The 18,138-nt window shown below is 38.5% G+C and overlaps 1 protein-coding gene across 1 annotated transcript; it reads left to right on the top strand.

Annotated features, from left to right (window-relative positions):
- Nucleotides 1–418: 418 nt before the first annotated feature.
- On the top strand, nucleotides 419–9,034 carry LOC146378773 (uncharacterized). The gene is made up of 4 exons (XM_084941816.1): nucleotides 419–986; nucleotides 2,022–5,331; nucleotides 6,824–6,898; nucleotides 8,460–9,034. The coding sequence occupies exons 2-4, from the start codon at nucleotides 2,093–2,095 to the stop codon at nucleotides 8,656–8,658; spliced, it is 3,513 nt and encodes a 1,170-aa protein (XP_084797942.1). The 5' UTR covers nucleotides 419–986; nucleotides 2,022–2,092; the 3' UTR covers nucleotides 8,659–9,034.
- The last annotated feature ends 9,104 nt before the right edge of the window (nucleotides 9,035–18,138 follow it).

Consider the following 18,138-nt stretch of genomic DNA (forward strand, 5'->3'; position numbering starts at 1 on the left):
ACATAACAACCCCAACACTGGTCATGAAATGTACATAATGAGCAGTGAGAAGCTGAAACAATGGCCTCTGGGAACTAGATGCAGACAGAGAAAAGCCCAGGAGACCCAGGGCATCCGAAGACCCCCCAGAGCACTGAAGACTTGGGGCCACACATCCTGATAATAAAAGGATGTGTGCCCAAAATGTGAAAAATCAAACATTAGCTATACATGAATGCTTGTTTTCTACTTGGACTAAGCCCGATCTAGAATAAAAGTGCCTTCTCTGTAAAAGAAACCACATACATTAAATAAATTAGAGACTCAAATTAGTAATAGCGTTAAAGAGACTGTATTTGTAATTACTGCCTCTTCAGACTGCTACAACTTTGTTTACATACATTTGTTGCCATTTACATTTCCTGTTTTTTAACTTGTGTGGTAATTTACACACAGTCCCTACCCCACTGATGCAAGTCACTTCCTCTCTCTCCCTCTCTTTCTCTCTCTTTCTCTCTCTTGCTCTCTTTCTCCACCCAGCTATAGACCAGGATACATGAATGCTGGGAAGGAGGACAGTAGCAGAAAGAGCAGAGAGGGAGCACCGCAGAAAGAGTAAGTGAGAAGAGGAGGTAAAAAGATAAGGCATAGTAGGGCAGAGAGTGTTGGAGGACAGCATACTGTGGCATACTATGGAGCAGTGTGGAGCAGCAGGACCAAAACAAGAAGCGGGCGCAGTGAGGACACAGCTTGGCTTTATGCCTGATCAATAAAAGGTAGATTAGTTCAGAATCTGAGCAGTTACGAAGAGGACTCATTAAGCAGCATTGCTTTACCGAGATGACTGCCTGTGGACTGCACTGAGTTTGAATTGTGCAGCCAAGGGATAAAAACATATGAAAACAAAGTCACTCAGAACCTTGAGAATCCATGAGGACATAAAAGAGAGTGCGTAAAACTAACTCATTTGGAGCCAAGACTTGCAGCAGGATCGTACAAAGACTGAGGTATGTCTGTTTTTTATTCCTAAGTTGAGGGCATGTAAACATTTTGCGGCTTTTCGATAGCTTGTTTTTTCTCTGCTTGTTTTTTTATGGTGTATTAACAGGGCAAGACAGTTGTCACTTATTATTAGACAGCAACTACAGACGTGGGTCACTTGACCTAGCTCAACTAACATCAGTTGACACGAGAACCAAAATAATAGTCCCTGTGGATGACTAATGTTCGTCTAGCAATTTAGACATATCTGGATAAAGGATTTTGAGGGGTATGAAGGCCAGGAGAAAGTGAAGAAAGACTTACCAAAATGTATTTACATGTTCTTTTTTTGTCATGAATGAATACATGCAAGCGCTAACATAGACACACACTCTGTGTTTAACTGTACAATAAAGAATTGCTGAAAAATCCACACATGATCACCCTGGTGTTGACAACTGAACTGTTGTTGCATAAATCATTAAAATGACCTCCTCTACACATGAGAAAACTTGTGTGCACGCATAGACACACACACACACACACACACTTACACAGACTGTTCCCTTAGTGAAATGGTGTTGCGGTTAAATGCACACAGACCTTATAGGCTATAGCATTAGTGTATGGTACTCTTTTTCAAGGTGAGCTGAACGTGAAGGGTAATGGGGTGAAAGCTGCCTTCTATGGCAAATACTGTAATGAAAGAAGACAGAGTTTACTCCAGGCACTATGTTGAAACATTAATGTGGGTGGGATCTTTGCATTATGTTCAAAGTGCTGATATAATATATATATAAGTGTTATATATAATATAACACTTCTCTTGTTATCAGCATTTGCACATTGTCATTGCTTTTTCCAGTCTTATTCCAAGAAAGTAAGAGCACAATCCTCACAATTCTTGACAACTCTAGTTACCCTCCTTTTTTTTGCACTATTAAAGCGCTTCCTTGTCTCAGCCCAAGCTCTGTGCGTTGTTTCCTGCTTACTCATGGATTTCCTTCACAGTGCCATCTAAAATGTCTCTCGCTTTAAACGTGTTCCTCTCTTACTTTTAGATGGATGTAATGATGTGGAAACGCTGACCCCCTTTTTGAATTATCAGACTTTTGAGTCGAACAGTCAAGGAATGGGGAGACGAGCAGCTGACCTGACGACTTCGGTTCCGGTTTTAGGAGTCCCTGCCTTGGTTGGCGTGCGTGGTTGGAAGGCAACAGGAGGAGACAGATCCGGAGGAGCCCTGTGGGGACTTCAGTGCAGTGTTGGTGTTCAGACATCCCCTGCGATAAGTAGACCTCCTACCCAGCTAACTGATACACTCTCAGATAACATTAGTCAAACATCCAACAGCTATATTACCAAGGAAACGGAAGACAAGGAGATACTGCTAACAAAGAGTGACAAGGAGAAAAAGGCTATTCTAAAACAGAAAAGTGGCGAATCCAAGACCAAAAAGGAAGTGACTTTCAAAGCACTTGGAGGTGAGGCCTCAAAGGATGTGGCCTGCTGTCAGAGGAACAGTAGAGGGACTTATTGCTATACCAGGGCAATCAAGACAAATCCACACATTGCAGGGAATGCCAGGTCTAATTGTAAATCTGGTAACCGTTACACTAATGGCAGTGTGGTTGACTCAGAGGCAATCGGTGGGATTACCGTACACAATGATGAGGCCGAGCCTGTAAAGGGAGCAACCTGTCGTGGAGGAGACCGGACCAGATTGCAAGGTCATTATACAGATTTGTGTAGGAAGACGCTGCCATTATCTGCTGCCCGACCTTTTGGTATGCCTCAAAAAATATGCAACCACTGTGGAGGGAGACAGTCTGTAACCAACAGAGCTGTTATTATAGGGGAGAAAATTCCTACTCCCAATGCTTTCTTTAGAGGGAACTCTTTAAACTCATCCTTCACCTCACTCTCGACCTCTACGCCTTTCCAAATATCCCACACTGAAAAAAACCCTACGGCAAACCAACAACTCTCCGACAGCATTAATAATACTGACAACAGGACCCAAATTACAGTCAATCCGCAATTATTATACGTTAATGAGGAACTAAGGTATCGAAAAACACCACACCCTGCATGCCCGGTCCACTCTATAGGCAATCAAGTCACTTTGTCAAATATAAATCCTGCCAGAAGTGAAACATCAATCCAACCTACAACCGTCCTACATGCTAAAACCATCACTATCACAAAAGCAACAATAGAAACCAGACAGGATGATTCCAGTGAAAAATTTGGTGCCAAACCTCCACAGGACCATAAGCTCTCTCGTCCAACAACTCTCCCTTTGACCCCCAAGTTGGCCATAGCTACCAAGGCCAACAACCCACATTCGCACACTTACCCCAAGCGCATTAAGACAACACAACACATTTCTACACAATACAATGAATCTCAAAATGTATGTGTGTCTATACATGCTGCACCTGAGATTACACTGTCACCACCTTCGCATTTATATACTGTAGCCACAGGGACTGGAAATACATCCAATACCAACACACTCATATCAACCACAGTTTTTAATTCTGCACCAACGTCCACAGAAAGCATAGCTGCTAAAGTGAATACTCAGCATAAACCTCTACACTCCAAGCATGCAGGTCAAATAAATACAACTAATAACCAACAAATTAGCCCTAAATGCCCCACATTATCACTGGCCAGCAATGCATTCAACCAAATGCATAAATCAAAGTCACCTGCACACGTTTTACCCTCAGGTCCACCGCATGCTCTGCTTGAACATCATAAACTACAAGAAAAGGCATCCACAGCAGCTGCTAGCACATCTTTAGCTAAAATACCTTTTACTGACAGAGGAATAAGCTCAACTGGAATTCAAGCTTTTGCTAATCCACAGCATCCAGCTATACCACATCTATATTTGAGCATTTTAAATTATAAAACTAATTCAGATCAAATTGCATGTGATGATAAGTCTGTGCCTGCACAAATAATTCACCCTAACTCTTCAAATTCTGAACCTCTGCTTCACGCTTGTACATCTTCCCTAGACACAACATCTAGTGCATCCAATCTCCTAGACTCGGAAGTTAAGGTGCCTGTGAGTACTACTTCCAGCTCCAGACTTGGATTTAACAGCACCCTGAACAAAAATATAGCTCTCAGGAACACAGCATTCAATTCGAAAAAATCTGCAACCCCAGCTGGCACGCATTTGTTTGCCTTGACAGAGAAACAAAATAATGTCTCTGTATCAAGTGCAAATTTGCTTCAATCAATAGGCACAGCACAGGTAGTTAGCTGTAATGAAGCCCCCGACAAAAGCAAACCTCAATGCACACTAGGACCAGACATCAGAACTCAAAGCAGTAACAAACCTGGTAAATGTGGTGTTGTTCGTCATCAGGAAAGCAACTTAGCACCTCCGCATGCATTATCTAAGCCTCAAATTGTGCCAAAAGATCATAACAGGGGCAGTGATGCTAGCACTAATCACCCTAAATCAACCAATAAACCCAGCGAGGAGTTGCATTCTGATAAAAGTAAGTTCAGTGCTAATCTAACCAATGAATTAATTGTGCATGAGTCAAAAGACCATGAAAATTCAAATCCATCGCAGGTCGCAAACCTCCAGAAATACATTTCCCTAATTAAGTCAAACAGCTCTTGTCTGCAGGGTTTCATAAAAACAGAACAACAAAAGCCTGCACATAATCAAGGATGTGCAGAAACAGAACATGAGGGACACTGTGCAACATGCCCACCGGTAACAACAGCCCAGCAAAAGAATTCAAATGCAGAACGGTTTGCCTTGGGTGTATCAGCCAGTCATGCAAATGTTAAGCTTAAAACTGACGTCGTTAAAGAGACACATCCCATCAACTCAACACCCTGTGTAACAGTGCAAACAAACTGTGGACCCATCACCTCAACTAGAAATGTCAAACCCATCATCAAATCCTCAGTCCAGCAAAACTCTGACATATTATTACCGCCACAAACACTCACACGTCCCGAGCGTTCTTTCACTGCGCCAGCCCCATGCAGCAGTGAGAGAGAACCCCGTATGCACACAGGCCTTGATTGCAATTCCATATTGCTATCATCAACAAAGCCCTTGGCATCCTATCTCCGCCTCCAGTCTAAGAAAGTGGAGGCAATTGACAACTCCGCTCCTCCTCAGCCGTGCCCAGAGGACACCAGCCTGGCTCACTCCCACCCAGCTGATGCAGCCCTGCTGCTGCCATCTTCCCCACAGTGCTGCAAATCAGCAGCCTTACAGCAGAGACTCGAGACTGTGGAGGCCAGCCTGGCAGCCAACAAGGACAGGATCACTACTCTGCTTAACATTATCCATGACCTAGAGACATGCCATGCTCCCACCAGTGGGTAAGTAAATGTGCGTGTGTGTCTGGGCTCTGAGTGTGTGTGGAAGTGTAATAAGGGATGTGTTGAGCTTTCTTTTTCACTTCAGGATCATCAGTTTTTACTTGAATGTCTAATATTTAGTACAATAGAGCTTCACACATTTGTGAATGGCATATACTTAACATGCTTTGTTAGAGATGAGTTGTAAATACTTTGCTGTAATACTTTATATTCAGTCCAGTACAGGTACAGCTGCCAGAATCCTGTCTAGGAATTATTTTAAAAGCATTCCTGCTTCTACTGATCTCTGGCTTTACAGTGAGTCATCACTTAGATTGGAAACACTCAGCAGCATTGAATATCAATGCAAACACCATTGTTTTTAGACCGAAAACAGTTGTGCACTTGTTAAATTTTATAAACACATGTTTTTCTCACCCACTGTTCAGTTAATTAGCTACCAATTACTCTATTGCCAAGGACAAAAATGATACAGAAAACCAGGATGTAGGATGTTTCTATCTATTACTGTACAAAAGCAAGGGTACAGTAACCAAAACAGGGTCAGTTTTTTTCTTAACATTATTTGTTTTCTTTTTTTTTTCAAAAGCACAGAGCTTCACGTGTTTCTCACATATTTCTCACATATTTCCCCATTCCGTCCTATAACTAAAGTAAATAATAGGAAGAAAGATATTCCAGCATCCGCACTGGAAGACCTCAATGACATTTGAACCAAACGACTTTCAGTCGTGTAAATAATTTCACACACTGTGATTTAAGTTGCACAAATCAATTTGAAGGCAGTACTACTAACATGTTATCAAGTCTGTTTCACAAACGTGCAAAAAATCTGATTCGAATTGTAGTTATGTGGCATTGCAACATTGTTGCAGGTTTGAAAAACAGGTCCGTGATTATGCTCCTGAGTATGATAGAAACCTACTTGGGCATTTCAGGGGGGCAGAGATTTATATAGCCACGCAATTCTTCTGGGACAAATAACAGGAATTAAAACAGGCCTCTGGCAACGTGTCTCTGTCAATCATTCTCATTCAGTGTGCTGTGTTAATAAGCTGTGACTGTCTCTGAGGTCATGTTTTAGAAAAAACAACTCCTAATAACCTACTGATGTCTTACACGCTATGTTATATAGACTGAAAGTGTCTCAGATGGATACAGTGATAGGAAAGATGATTACACTGTAAATCTAAAAGGATGACTTGGTTAACACAAAGTACGGGTTTAGGGTTTATCATGACTTAAAAAGACGTCATATACCTTAGTTGTTACATCAGTTGCATCGTTTATTTTTCTTTCATTAACAATAAGACACAATGATTCATGTAAGCTGCTGATAGTTGATAGGGTCATACATTAATTCATCCTTCCTTTTCCATTCAAGTTATGTTAGTATTCTTAATAGCTCATACTCTCTTGCACTAAAGGGTTACAGAGTTAAGCAGTTATTCACAATATTTGTCATATAAAATGTGCTTTATCTGTATTCCAGTCGGCGATCCCACAAAACAGGACAGGACTTCAAAGACTGCTCAACGTGTCAGAAAACTGCTTGTGTTGTATACAGGTGAGATGACAGTTGTGCCTACATGCAAAGTCTGAACACATAACTGATCAAATCTGCTGCAATGTACCATAACAATTCTACAGTATAATTAATACACCTTAATTTTGCTTCTTGCTTCCCTTTTGGTGTTCATTCGATAAAAGAGATGAAGAAACCAATTAAACCAAATCAACATGCATGGCATGCACAGTAACAGGAACACGTATCAGTTTATTCAAGGACAAAGTCGGACAACAGATTTACAGTTTCAGGCACACAGTTCAGTTCATGGGTCAGCACCTTTGCCATTGCAGCTGCCAGTTCTTTGCCAGTCTGTTCACTTCATTTCTCTAAAAATTAATGACCTACTGTCATTAGCAAGCAGTTTCTTGCTCAGAAGTAACAGAAGGATTATATTTTCCTGTCAGAGAACACGATAAATCTTATGGAAAAACTGCCAAATTTAAGCACTTGCTTTATGTAGCACAGTCTATTTGGAAATGTAAGCAGGCAGACAGAACTGAGTCAGGTCCAAGCAGCCTACAAAACTGATTTATACTGATTTATGAAGTCAAAATCTGCATTGTCAGTTGGATTGTAGACTAATTGATGTTATGCTGTATTAAAATGAAATGTTTTAGAAGATTCGATGACTCGTAGGAAGCAGGAGAATATATCAAAAGTAGTTATAGCTAACTGAGCTATTACTGTCTTAGTTTTCATGACAGCAATTCAGCAGTAGCGGTTGCATTTCAGTGCCTTGCAAACTGAACCTAATTCCCCTTTATTAAAGAAAGCAGTGAAAGGAATTGTTTGTCTGCTGTCTGAGAAGAGCTTTCACATCCCTTGCCTGTAAGACTTATCATGGAATATTGGTTAGTTCTCATATTCCAACACTGGTATAGTTTACACCTAATAACTAAAATGTTGCATCAGGTGGAAGCAATGGAGAATAAAAAATATTACTAAGTGGGGCGAGGACAATCTAAAATTCTTCTCATCATCTTTTCTGAAAACAAAAACGCCTCAAGCTCGAGAAAGCAAAACCTTAAATTGTCTTCATCGTGAAATATTCAAAACATTCCTGTTGATCTCCTTATTTTCCAAAACCCCTTTTGTATGACAAAAAGAGTGTTACATAAGTTGATTTGCTGACTAGTGTGTGTGCGCGTGTGTGTGGAGTGTGTGTGTGGGCATCTGGTCCTTAAAAGGCCAAGTGGGAAGATAAGAATATTTAAACCAGACTTGTGTACCCTCCAAAAAAAGAGGATATCCTGCTGGGAAATGTCTACCTGCCCAAACCAGTCAGCCACTTTGAAACCTGACAAGTGCAACGCTTCCCACATGAGGAGACCACACAAAGCAAAGTGAAATGTAGCAACACAGTTTATAGTGATTTTGAGGCATGAAAAGCTTTTGCATTATGTAAAAATGAGCTGGAAATGCAGATACGACTCACTAAAACATTCATTTGCATCTTCGGAGAAAGCTTTCAGGTTTGACACACTTTTTGTTTTTTGTAATGTGTGTTTTCTTCAGGTGGGAGAATGACTAATTTGGGGCTGTGTGTGTGTCTCTCCAGTGTAGAGTATGACTTCAGGCAGCAGGAAAGACGCTTCTTGGAGGTTCTGAATCGTTCAACTGCGCACCTATCCCAGCCTTTAACCTTCAGCCTGCTCCAAAATGTCGTCATTAAGAACTTAACAAAGACAAAGCTGAAAAGCAAAAAGCTGTGCAAGACTCTGTTCAAATGGCTTCCAAGAAAAACTCACAAAGTCTAGAACTCTTTTCAGTACCTGTGTGCAGTTTAATAGCCATTATCCTGTGTTACAAGTGACCAGCAGAAGCCTTTTGCAGAGAACTCTTACTATTCCCTTTCTGCCCGTAGAATGAGATTGCTTTGAATTATGTTCTTCCCAAGTAAAGTTCCACTCTTCTGCACACTGTCAAAGCCTATATGAAGGATTTTCTCAAATTTGAACCTGATCTTTGTGACCTTCAACTAGTACCATCCATAAGAAATGTATTTTCACTTTTTCTCAAGTTAAATGTGTTTTCTTGTCAATATGCTTGCATTAAAATGTAGATTTCTATATCTAATTTTGTACATGAGATTCTGTTCTGTTTGCACTGTTATAATTAAAGCATTTGATTCTATATTCCCTGTTTTAAATGTTGCTTTACCTTTTAATTACCGTTAAGTAGTTTGATATAACCTCTGTTTATTTGTCTATAAATTAGTTAATTTGATTCATTCTAATTGCTAAACAGTTTTTGGTCATTTATGAATGAAATAAAGATTTTTTTCCACTTAGGACATGTACGTTCAATGCATCTAAACCTTTTCACAACTGCAAACTGGCCACAAGGGTGCACAAAATACAGAAGCATTCATTATGCCTTTGCCAATTGTGCTGATGGTCTCCAAATCCCCGAACAATCTGAACTTCATAAAAGGTCTCTGAGTAAAACAATGAAATGACGAAAGGCTGCAATGAAGCATGCACACACCCATGAGCACACTCATGGACACACATTTATGGACATAAAAAGCAAACTAGCAACGTGAAACAGACCCTTGTAGTTTCATAGAACTGTTCATAAAGTGTGAGGGGAATTTTGGATGAAAGCTTGTGAATAAGAGTGCGTGCAAATTTTATTTGAGCAGTATGTCAAACAAAGATTGTGATATTACCTTCTTAGCAGGCGATACTCGGGATTTAATTAAAAACCCCTCTAAGAAGAAATAAAGCACACTGAAAATAAAAGTCATGTAACACTGTTACAAGGAATGTGGGCTCAAAGCACCTCTGAAAGCCTTGAAGCCTCGTACGAGTAGCCCTGTTCAGTACATTTAAATGTAAGTAATGTGACATGCAAAGGTGCAATTTTCATTTAAAGTCCCAAAAATTCTGCATTGACTTTTAGGTGCAGACTTAAAAATGCATAAAGGTATAAAATACTAAATATATAAATAAAATATATGATTGTCCAAAGCACCCTGAGGCAACTGTTGTTGTGATTTGACGCTATATAAATAATATATACACTGGTCAAGGGCACTGTTCCACGTAATCACATTTTATGTGGCTAGAGACCAGCCTAAGAAGTTACTTTTACAAATAGCTCTTTCAAACTATATATTTGTGCATGTATACTTCATCATTTATTTCTCATTATGTCTGGCTCCTCCACCACTGCTGTCTTGCTTCCCTCAGTTCTACCTCCTCAGCTCAAGCTTCATCTTCAGGGCTTTAACACAGCAATTAGACATGTGGCCCTCTCTCATCTCGGGACATCTGACAATAAGCCAGCTAAACAACAACGGCTGGTTATAAGCTAACATTATTGGAGCTAGTGGAGTGTCCTAAAAACACACTTTCCCTCTAAATATCTTGATTACATTGTCATCTGGTATGAGAACGTGTTCGGTAAGTGACTGATCTGATTTTTTTATAGCCTTTTCTTTAGCCTTTTTTCCCCTGCATGTTGATAGCGTAATATGCTGAAATCCTCACATAGCTGCTGGCTGTCAGGTTGGATTGTAGGTACAAGCTGTGCAGGAGGAGAACTTTTCAGAATTCATTTTTTAATTGCTTCAATTATGCCATGTCAGTTATGAAGAAAGCTCCTGTGTGAGTCTGTACTATGTCAGTGCTTTAATGTAATGAGACACTTTGGAGAGTTTGTATTTCTGAATGTTTATATTTCTGCATGAGGCAGTTCAGCAAAATTAAGTTAAACTTAAGTCAAATGTAATACGTGATTTGATTCATTTCAAAGAGAGATTTGCACTTAAATTTACTATACACAAAAGAACTTTATAAACTTTGGCTAATAGAAATTGTGCAGGAGCATTCTGCTGAGTTTGTGTACTATCTGGGGCCTGCTAATTTTGAAAAGTGGTACTGCTGAATAATATTGCAGCCACAGCAAGTCCACGCCCTAGAAGACAAGAGGAATGGGTCCATAAAATAAATTTAAACAGGGCAGACCACATATTACATTTTTATTGATATCCACATCAGAGATTATCTTTCACTGTGAATTAAACCAGTGTCATCTATGTGCAAATTCAAGTGCTACATTTTAAAGCGGTTCGACAAGTAGTTCTACAGTTTCATTTCCAACCTTTACTGTGCTTGTAAATCAACTAGTGTAACTCACAAAGAGGCAAAGAAAAACAATTTAACGTGTCTCATAGACAATCACTGCAAAAAATATGACTGTTGCTTCTTTTGAAGTGAGGTAATTGGGTAGAGCTGGAGGCAGATATTTGGGAAAAAAAAATCATCAATGCTAAAATGTCTGCTGTACTTAAAGCATACATATCTGAGGAACTGCACAAATAAAGTCTTTAAGTAATTCTTTAAGAAGCCATTTTCTATTTAAGTGGAGATTGTTTATCTAAACCCCCGTGCTTTTATGCATTTAAAACAGCATTTATCTTCATTTGCTTTCCCACAGTCAGGAGTTTAGTTTCCAAACATTTCTGTGAGCCATTTTTTACCAGATTCCCCAATCATATTATACTTTGTCAGCGTCATTTCAGTTTTTAATATATGCTTCCTTCTTTTGAATTTTAATAGAAGTTTTTGGTGGGTTTTTTTGTAACTCGCCTTGATACGCTGATTTTCAACAATATTCCCACGTTTGTAAGAGGATACTCAGAGCTACAAAACGTAGCTTGTAAGCCACAGAAATATATAATAACACACAGCTTACATTCGTTGCAGTATATGCATATGTATACATATTTGTTTGTATATGTATACATGCATATGTATACATATGCATATAAAAATCATTTTGCTGCACATAATCAAATAATAGAAACCGGGTTTACATATTAAGTGCTAATTGACCTTTTACAGTTGTTACAATACTAAAAAAGTCCACCACCTTCAGTCTGCATCATATAATAGATGATATTACCTCCAAATCAGATTACTGCCTTCCAGGTGAAGCATTACAACACTGCAGTTGATCTGCAGGTCCATGCATCCCTCAGCCACTTCATTATTTTGGTCCAATGGTCCATCTGGATTAGGTCCAGTGACTTCCATCAGCCCTAGCATTAAAGAAAAAAAAAAAGCTAAGGGTAGCAGCCAGCTCACAGGCTCAGATAAGTTACACTGTATACTGTACACTGCACCTGTGCATTGAACAGCAGATTAAGTGATTTTACAACTGGTAAATAATGTTGATCATATATTAAGCCCTACCCTCCCAAGAGCTATGGCAATAGAATATACTTATATGACAAGAACAGGGACTGGATTGTGTAGATGAATAATACTGTAGTCCAAAAAGTTAATATAGGATTAAAGGGAACTGGTAACAATATAGGTTTCCACCTTGTGTCAAATGGGGCCAAACTAATTATTTTCACTGTACCCAGGCAATGACCACTATATGAGATGCATTGCTTAATGGTCTACACAATCAAGTATAAGGTAAAAGATTCCTGGTTCGACCCAAGGAGGAGTAAATCTCTTCCTATAAATCCATGTGTTGTATGAAGGATTTCTGAGATATATATTTTTGTTAAATCTGGCAGCTCAAACATACGGAGCTACCTGTTTTGGTGCCTTTTTGTGTGAAAAAAGGCAGACAGCCTCATTAATTATGAAAAACTCATTGATTATGAGGCATAGTGAAAGCCAGACTAGTTAGCAGGGGTGCCACCGGGGGGGTGGGGGGTGGCCACCCCCCAAAATTTGCTGCCCCATTTCAGAGAAAATGCTGATATTCCTTCTTTAGCCCCAGTTTTCTCATAATCAGTGATTTTATTTAAAAAATAATAATAAATAAATAATGAAATATCAACTGTAATACCCAGTGCCTTGAGATAAATGTTAATGCAACGTGGTAATATTCCCAAGCTAACATAGTGATCTGTAGGATGCTGTGTCAGAGTAATTTTAGTTTTTAAAGTTTTTCCTTTCTTTTTGTAACTTGCCTCAACTTGCCTTGATATGCTGATTTTCAGACAGTCAGATCCACAAAACACACAACATAGCTTTCTCATGCTAATATGTGCTACACACACATCTTGTGATAAAAGCACACTTCCAAGAAAGAAAGTGAAACTCGGAATCATTTAACTCCGATGACTTTCAACAGGATACTGCTTGCACAATCCTATGGCTCAATATATATATATATGTGTGTGTGTGTGTGTGTGTGTATATATATATATATATATATATATACACACACATATATATATATATATACACACACACATATGTATATATATATATTTTAGTATGTCATTCATAAGCCATACTATGTTTTTTCTTTATTACTCTTTGACAAAACTATGACTTTATCTGTGACTATGTTTATCTGTCACCCGATTTGCATGGATTTCTCCAAAATATTTACTGTATGATCCTGAGAGTGGAAGTAAGCGTACCACAAATAAGCACACCGAGGTAAGCTGGTGCTGATTTACATTTTCTTGTATTTTTACAGCGCTGTGAGTGTTATGTGACACCAATGATTCATGAATGCTTTTAATCCAGTATAACATATGCTAATTTTTTAAGAGCACAGTACTGCACAAACAGTACTTGCACACATTAGCATGAGTAACAGATGAAGCTATTTTCCTAAATAGCTTGAAGGCAGGGTCCTTCTTTTTAGGAAATTTAGGAACATAAGAAAAAAAGTTACCATTCATGCAATTTTTGAAATAAAAGTGAAGATTTTAATATTTTGTGTTTTAACATGTTGTGCTTTGTTTTTGTTTTTTAGGAGGCGGGGATTCTGTCCCAAGAGAGACAGTTTCAGAGAGGACAATCATTTCCACTGCAGTGCTTTTCTCCCAGGGCAGCCTGCTGTGCCCTGACAGATATTTTTTAGACTGAAATTCTGTGCAAATTGCCCTGTTGTTTTTCTTTCCAGCACAGTGAGCGGTGGATTTCTACACCTGCAGGATGCTATAATGAATGTATTTTCCAAAATCTAGTCAAACTGAGCTGGCCTAAATTTGAAGACTTTGAGTCATCTTAGCCATAGTTTTCAATCTCTTTCTATATCTCTACTGACAATTAATGTTAAAAAGAATGTCAGCTTCTTCTTTTTTGCATATTCACTCTGACAGTGTCATCATGAGGATGTTTTACACAGTGAGGTACTCCTGCCCTCGCCGTTATATTTGAAAGTGTTAAGTGTAAATATTTAGTAAATATCTGTATTAGTAGGGCTGTACGCAAGAAACTGCATGCTGAATTTTAAGTGTCGTCTTAATGCACTTAAAATGCATTAAGACAGCATTAGGGTTGTTCAGTAATATGATTATGTTCAGAAAATGTAAGTTTGACCTCATTATATGTGGACAAAATGCAAAATGTGGACAATATGCAAAATGTAGAAAAAAAAATCACTACACCAGGTTTCCAATCAGCCATAAGAGTGTAAAGCTGATTTTAGTTCATATGTCTTCATTTATTTGCTTATTTATTTGTTTAAATCAGATTGTTTGATCAGAATGGGGCCTATTTGCTGTTTTACCAAAGATAAATATCCCTGGCTCTTGTGTTTCTCCTCTATATATGGAAACATTGCTGCCGGTTTCATTCACAGAGTAAGCTAATGACTCATTCTGACGTGGAGACTCACTGCCAGTGTTCCTTGGGGACAATGAGGAGTGGAATAGGGCAGAAAAGGGCACATTGGGGTTTAAGCTCACTGCTCCTCTCAGGGTCAAGTGTCCTCCAGAGGGGTTTTAGAGGAGCAGTAATCCGCAGAGATGGAAGATATCGGCTTTCCCCGGAGCAGAAATGGAAAAAATGACATGGAAGAGAAAGGAGAACGTAATGGTTAAATTTCCATAAGAGACAAGTCAATTGACTGGGGTTTATTTTGTGGTCTTGAACATGATGTAATGTGGTTTGATAGTCTTGTTTAACAAACATGACAATTCCCACTTTAGTCTGACTTTTCTTTTTCATGACTTTACACCATCATGTTAAATATTGCGTGAGGTCAAATTAATAAAAAACAATGAATAGGGATGTGTGAAACCTGTGATCTTGCCACATCACACCACATTAAGGCGGTATTTGTAGTGTGAATTATAATCACCAGAGATAACCTGGAGAGCTTAGAAGCAATGCTTGCTTTATTTAATAGAAGTGATGTCTCTTTAAGAAAATGACTAACAGTAACCAAGACATTACATGTCCCTCATTTCCCCAAGAGCCTAATCTATTTGACTGACAAGGAGACTACCACACGTATCCACACATAGAATACATAAACATGTAACACAAGAATTTTTTTAAATGCATATTAAATATTAAAAAACACATTAAACTTTTTTTTTTTAAAAAAAGGGTAATTTAGTTTGCAGTTAGAATATCTTTGTCATTAATTTTACTTGAGTTTACTTAGGTCAAACTGATGGTTTTTGGACTGTATGTTTTACACCATTCCTCTGTGATAGAACAATACAAAATACATCTTTACAATCTTTAAAAAAAAAAAAAAGAACCAATACCCTGGCTTTTACGTCACCAGCATCTAAAAGCTTTTACGTATTTAGTAAAATATTAACTAAATTAATTCACACACTCCACATTATGTGGAACCAGGTTCCAGAGTGGATTTGAGAGACAGACCCCCTCTGTACTTCTAAGGCTGGGCGTAATACTTTCCTTTTTGCTAAAGCTTATAGTTAGGGTTGGATCAGGTGATCCTGAATCCTCCCTTAGTTATGTTGCAACAAGCTTGGAACTGGGGGCTTCCCATAATGCTTTAAGTATTTCTTCTTTACTCACCTTTTTCACTCACTGATGATTTTACATTTAATCATTAGTAATTATTCATCTCTGGCTCTCTTCCACAGTATATCGTTTGCCTTGTCTTCCTCCCCTCATCCCTAACTGGTTTCAGAAGATAACTGCCCCTGCCTGAGCCTATTTCTGATAGAGGTTTCTTCCTGTTAAAAGGGAGTTTTTCCTTCCCACTGTTGCCAAGTACTCGCTCAAAGGGGATCATTTGATTGTTGGGGTGTCTTTTTATTGTTGTAGGGTATTTACCTTTCAATGTGAATCACCTTGAGGTGACTTTTGTTGTGGTCTGGTGCTATATAAATAAAATGGAATTGAATTGAATTAAGACTTTTTGTGCATTTTTTGGACATCAGGTATGACATCTGTTTTTTTAATTGCCTAATAATTACAGAATTACAAAGGCAGGGTTCACTTCAGGTCACCAGTCTGTCACAGGATCATTCATGCTCACATTCACACCTATGGAATTACATATAACATACATATAACTTTAGACTATGAGATGTTCAAACCACAATTTCTCTTTTGAAGTAACAATGCCTCCACCACCTCTGTGCTCCCTCTATGCATGACATCTACTCATTCATACATTTTCTTCCACTTATTCAGTTAAGGGTTGGGGGGAGCTGGAGCATAGCCTAGCTTCATATGGACAGAGGCCTAGTACATCCGAGACAGGTTGACAGACTATCCCAAACATAAACACCTGAGTCATCTGACATACTCTTTCGCATGCAGTGTGGATATTGGAAGTTTTGGACTTTAGTTTTTCAAATTTCAAAGATAATTACCTGGTTGCTCATTTGTTAAATCCATATTTAGTTCAAATGCTTATGTTACATATCAGCAAATTAAGAAGAAGCCACAACTGAAGAGAACTTACCTAGTGAATCTCTGTGTGTGTAGAAAACCTGCTTGTTAAAGAAATTAGAGTTAGGGTTTTTTTCAACTTTATAGAACCGCTGTCATAAATGAAAGCTAAGGTTTGGGGACGCATCAACACCAAGCAGGACATACTCAACACCTCGGAGAGAGTGACGGAAAGCTTGTTAGTCAGGCACAGCACTCCAGGCTTACATCTTGTCAGCACACCTGTTTGAATAATGATGAATGACTAAAACATAGCTCAAAGCCCTTTATCATTCCTGCGTTCAGTCAAGAAAATATGCATATAAGCAATAATAACAGTTTGGCAGATTTCCCTCCAAAAATGCAAACATTTTTACATGAACACATTATAAAGTACAGCGCTATGCAAATTTTATTGTGGAAGGCAAAGAAAACCATATGCAAACTGGGTTCATGCATACATTTAAGTTGAATGCGACATCACCATTAAATGCTAATGCACTGTAAACCGCTGCAATAAAAGACTCAGCAAAGCTACTCTGAGTGCAACAGCTACTTAATAAGTCAGATTATTAATGATTTACACTGCTCCTAGTTTATTCTATCGCATTTGTTTCAAACAATTACATGTTTTTTATGTACATTTTATATTCCTTCGGAATATAGTTACAATAGGTAGAAGCTGAAACAGAGTTAGCTGCATATATCGATATATCCATAATATAATTTATTGATTTATCTAAAACTTTAAAACATCTGAGTAGCAATTAAGATCATATTTTAAAAGGTTCTTCGCTGTGTTTCCAAATGTGAAAATTCACTGTTCTCTATGACAGCAAACTAAATATCATCAACTAAGAACATACTGTATACAGTAAAGCAAATCTATATCTATAGAATAGGACAAACATAATAATTATAACAGAATAACTACATGTTTACATAGTTCCATAAAGTACAGTTCTGGACATTATGCACAATTTTATTAGGAAATTGCTTTCTGTCTCTATCCATTTCTGATAGTTCCGGAGTTGAAGCCCCTTCTACAGTACCCACTCATGCCCAGCAGGTGGGAGAAAAGAGTTACTAAACTGACTAGAGGATTTGAAGATACAGTGGCTTGCAAAACTATTCGCCCCCTTTGAATTTTTCCACATTTTGTCACATTACAGCCACAAACATGAATCAATATTATTGGAATTCCACGTGAAAGACAAATACAAAGTGGTGTACACTTGAGAAGTGGAACGAAAATCATACATGATTCCAAACATTTTTTACAAATAAATAACTGCAAAGTGGGGTGTGCGCATTATTCATAATTTTTTCGTAATTTGGCCTGAGTGCAGTCAGTTGCCCATAGACATTGCCTGATGAGTGCTAATGACTAAATAGAGTGCACCTGTGTGTAATCTAATGTCAGTACAAATACAGCTGCTCTGTGATGCCTCAGAGGTTGTCTAAGAGAATATTGGGAGCAACAACACCATGAAGTCCAAAGAACACAGCAGACAGGTCAGGGATAAAGTTATTGAGAAATTTAAAGCAGGCTTAGGCTACAAAAAGATTTCCCAAGCCTTGAACATCCCACGGAGCACTGTTCAAGCT

Source organism: Perissodus microlepis, chromosome 10 (assembly GCF_051167445.1).
Source record: "Perissodus microlepis isolate ML-2025 ecotype Zambia chromosome 10, ASM5116744v1, whole genome shotgun sequence".
NCBI lineage: Eukaryota > Metazoa > Chordata > Actinopteri > Cichliformes > Cichlidae > Perissodus > Perissodus microlepis.

Excerpts from the sequence above, each read along its gene's own strand:
- LOC146378773 (XM_084941816.1), top strand. The coding sequence starts at position 2,093 with ATGGGGAGACGAGCAGCTGACCTGACGACTTCGGTTCCGGTTTTAGGA. Across the intron at positions 5,332-6,823 it reads TGCCATGCTCCCACCAGTGG|TCGGCGATCCCACAAAACAG; the intron begins GTAAGTAAATGT and ends TCTGTATTCCAG. Across the intron at positions 6,899-8,459 it reads ACTGCTTGTGTTGTATACAG|TGTAGAGTATGACTTCAGGC; the intron begins GTGAGATGACAG and ends GTGTCTCTCCAG.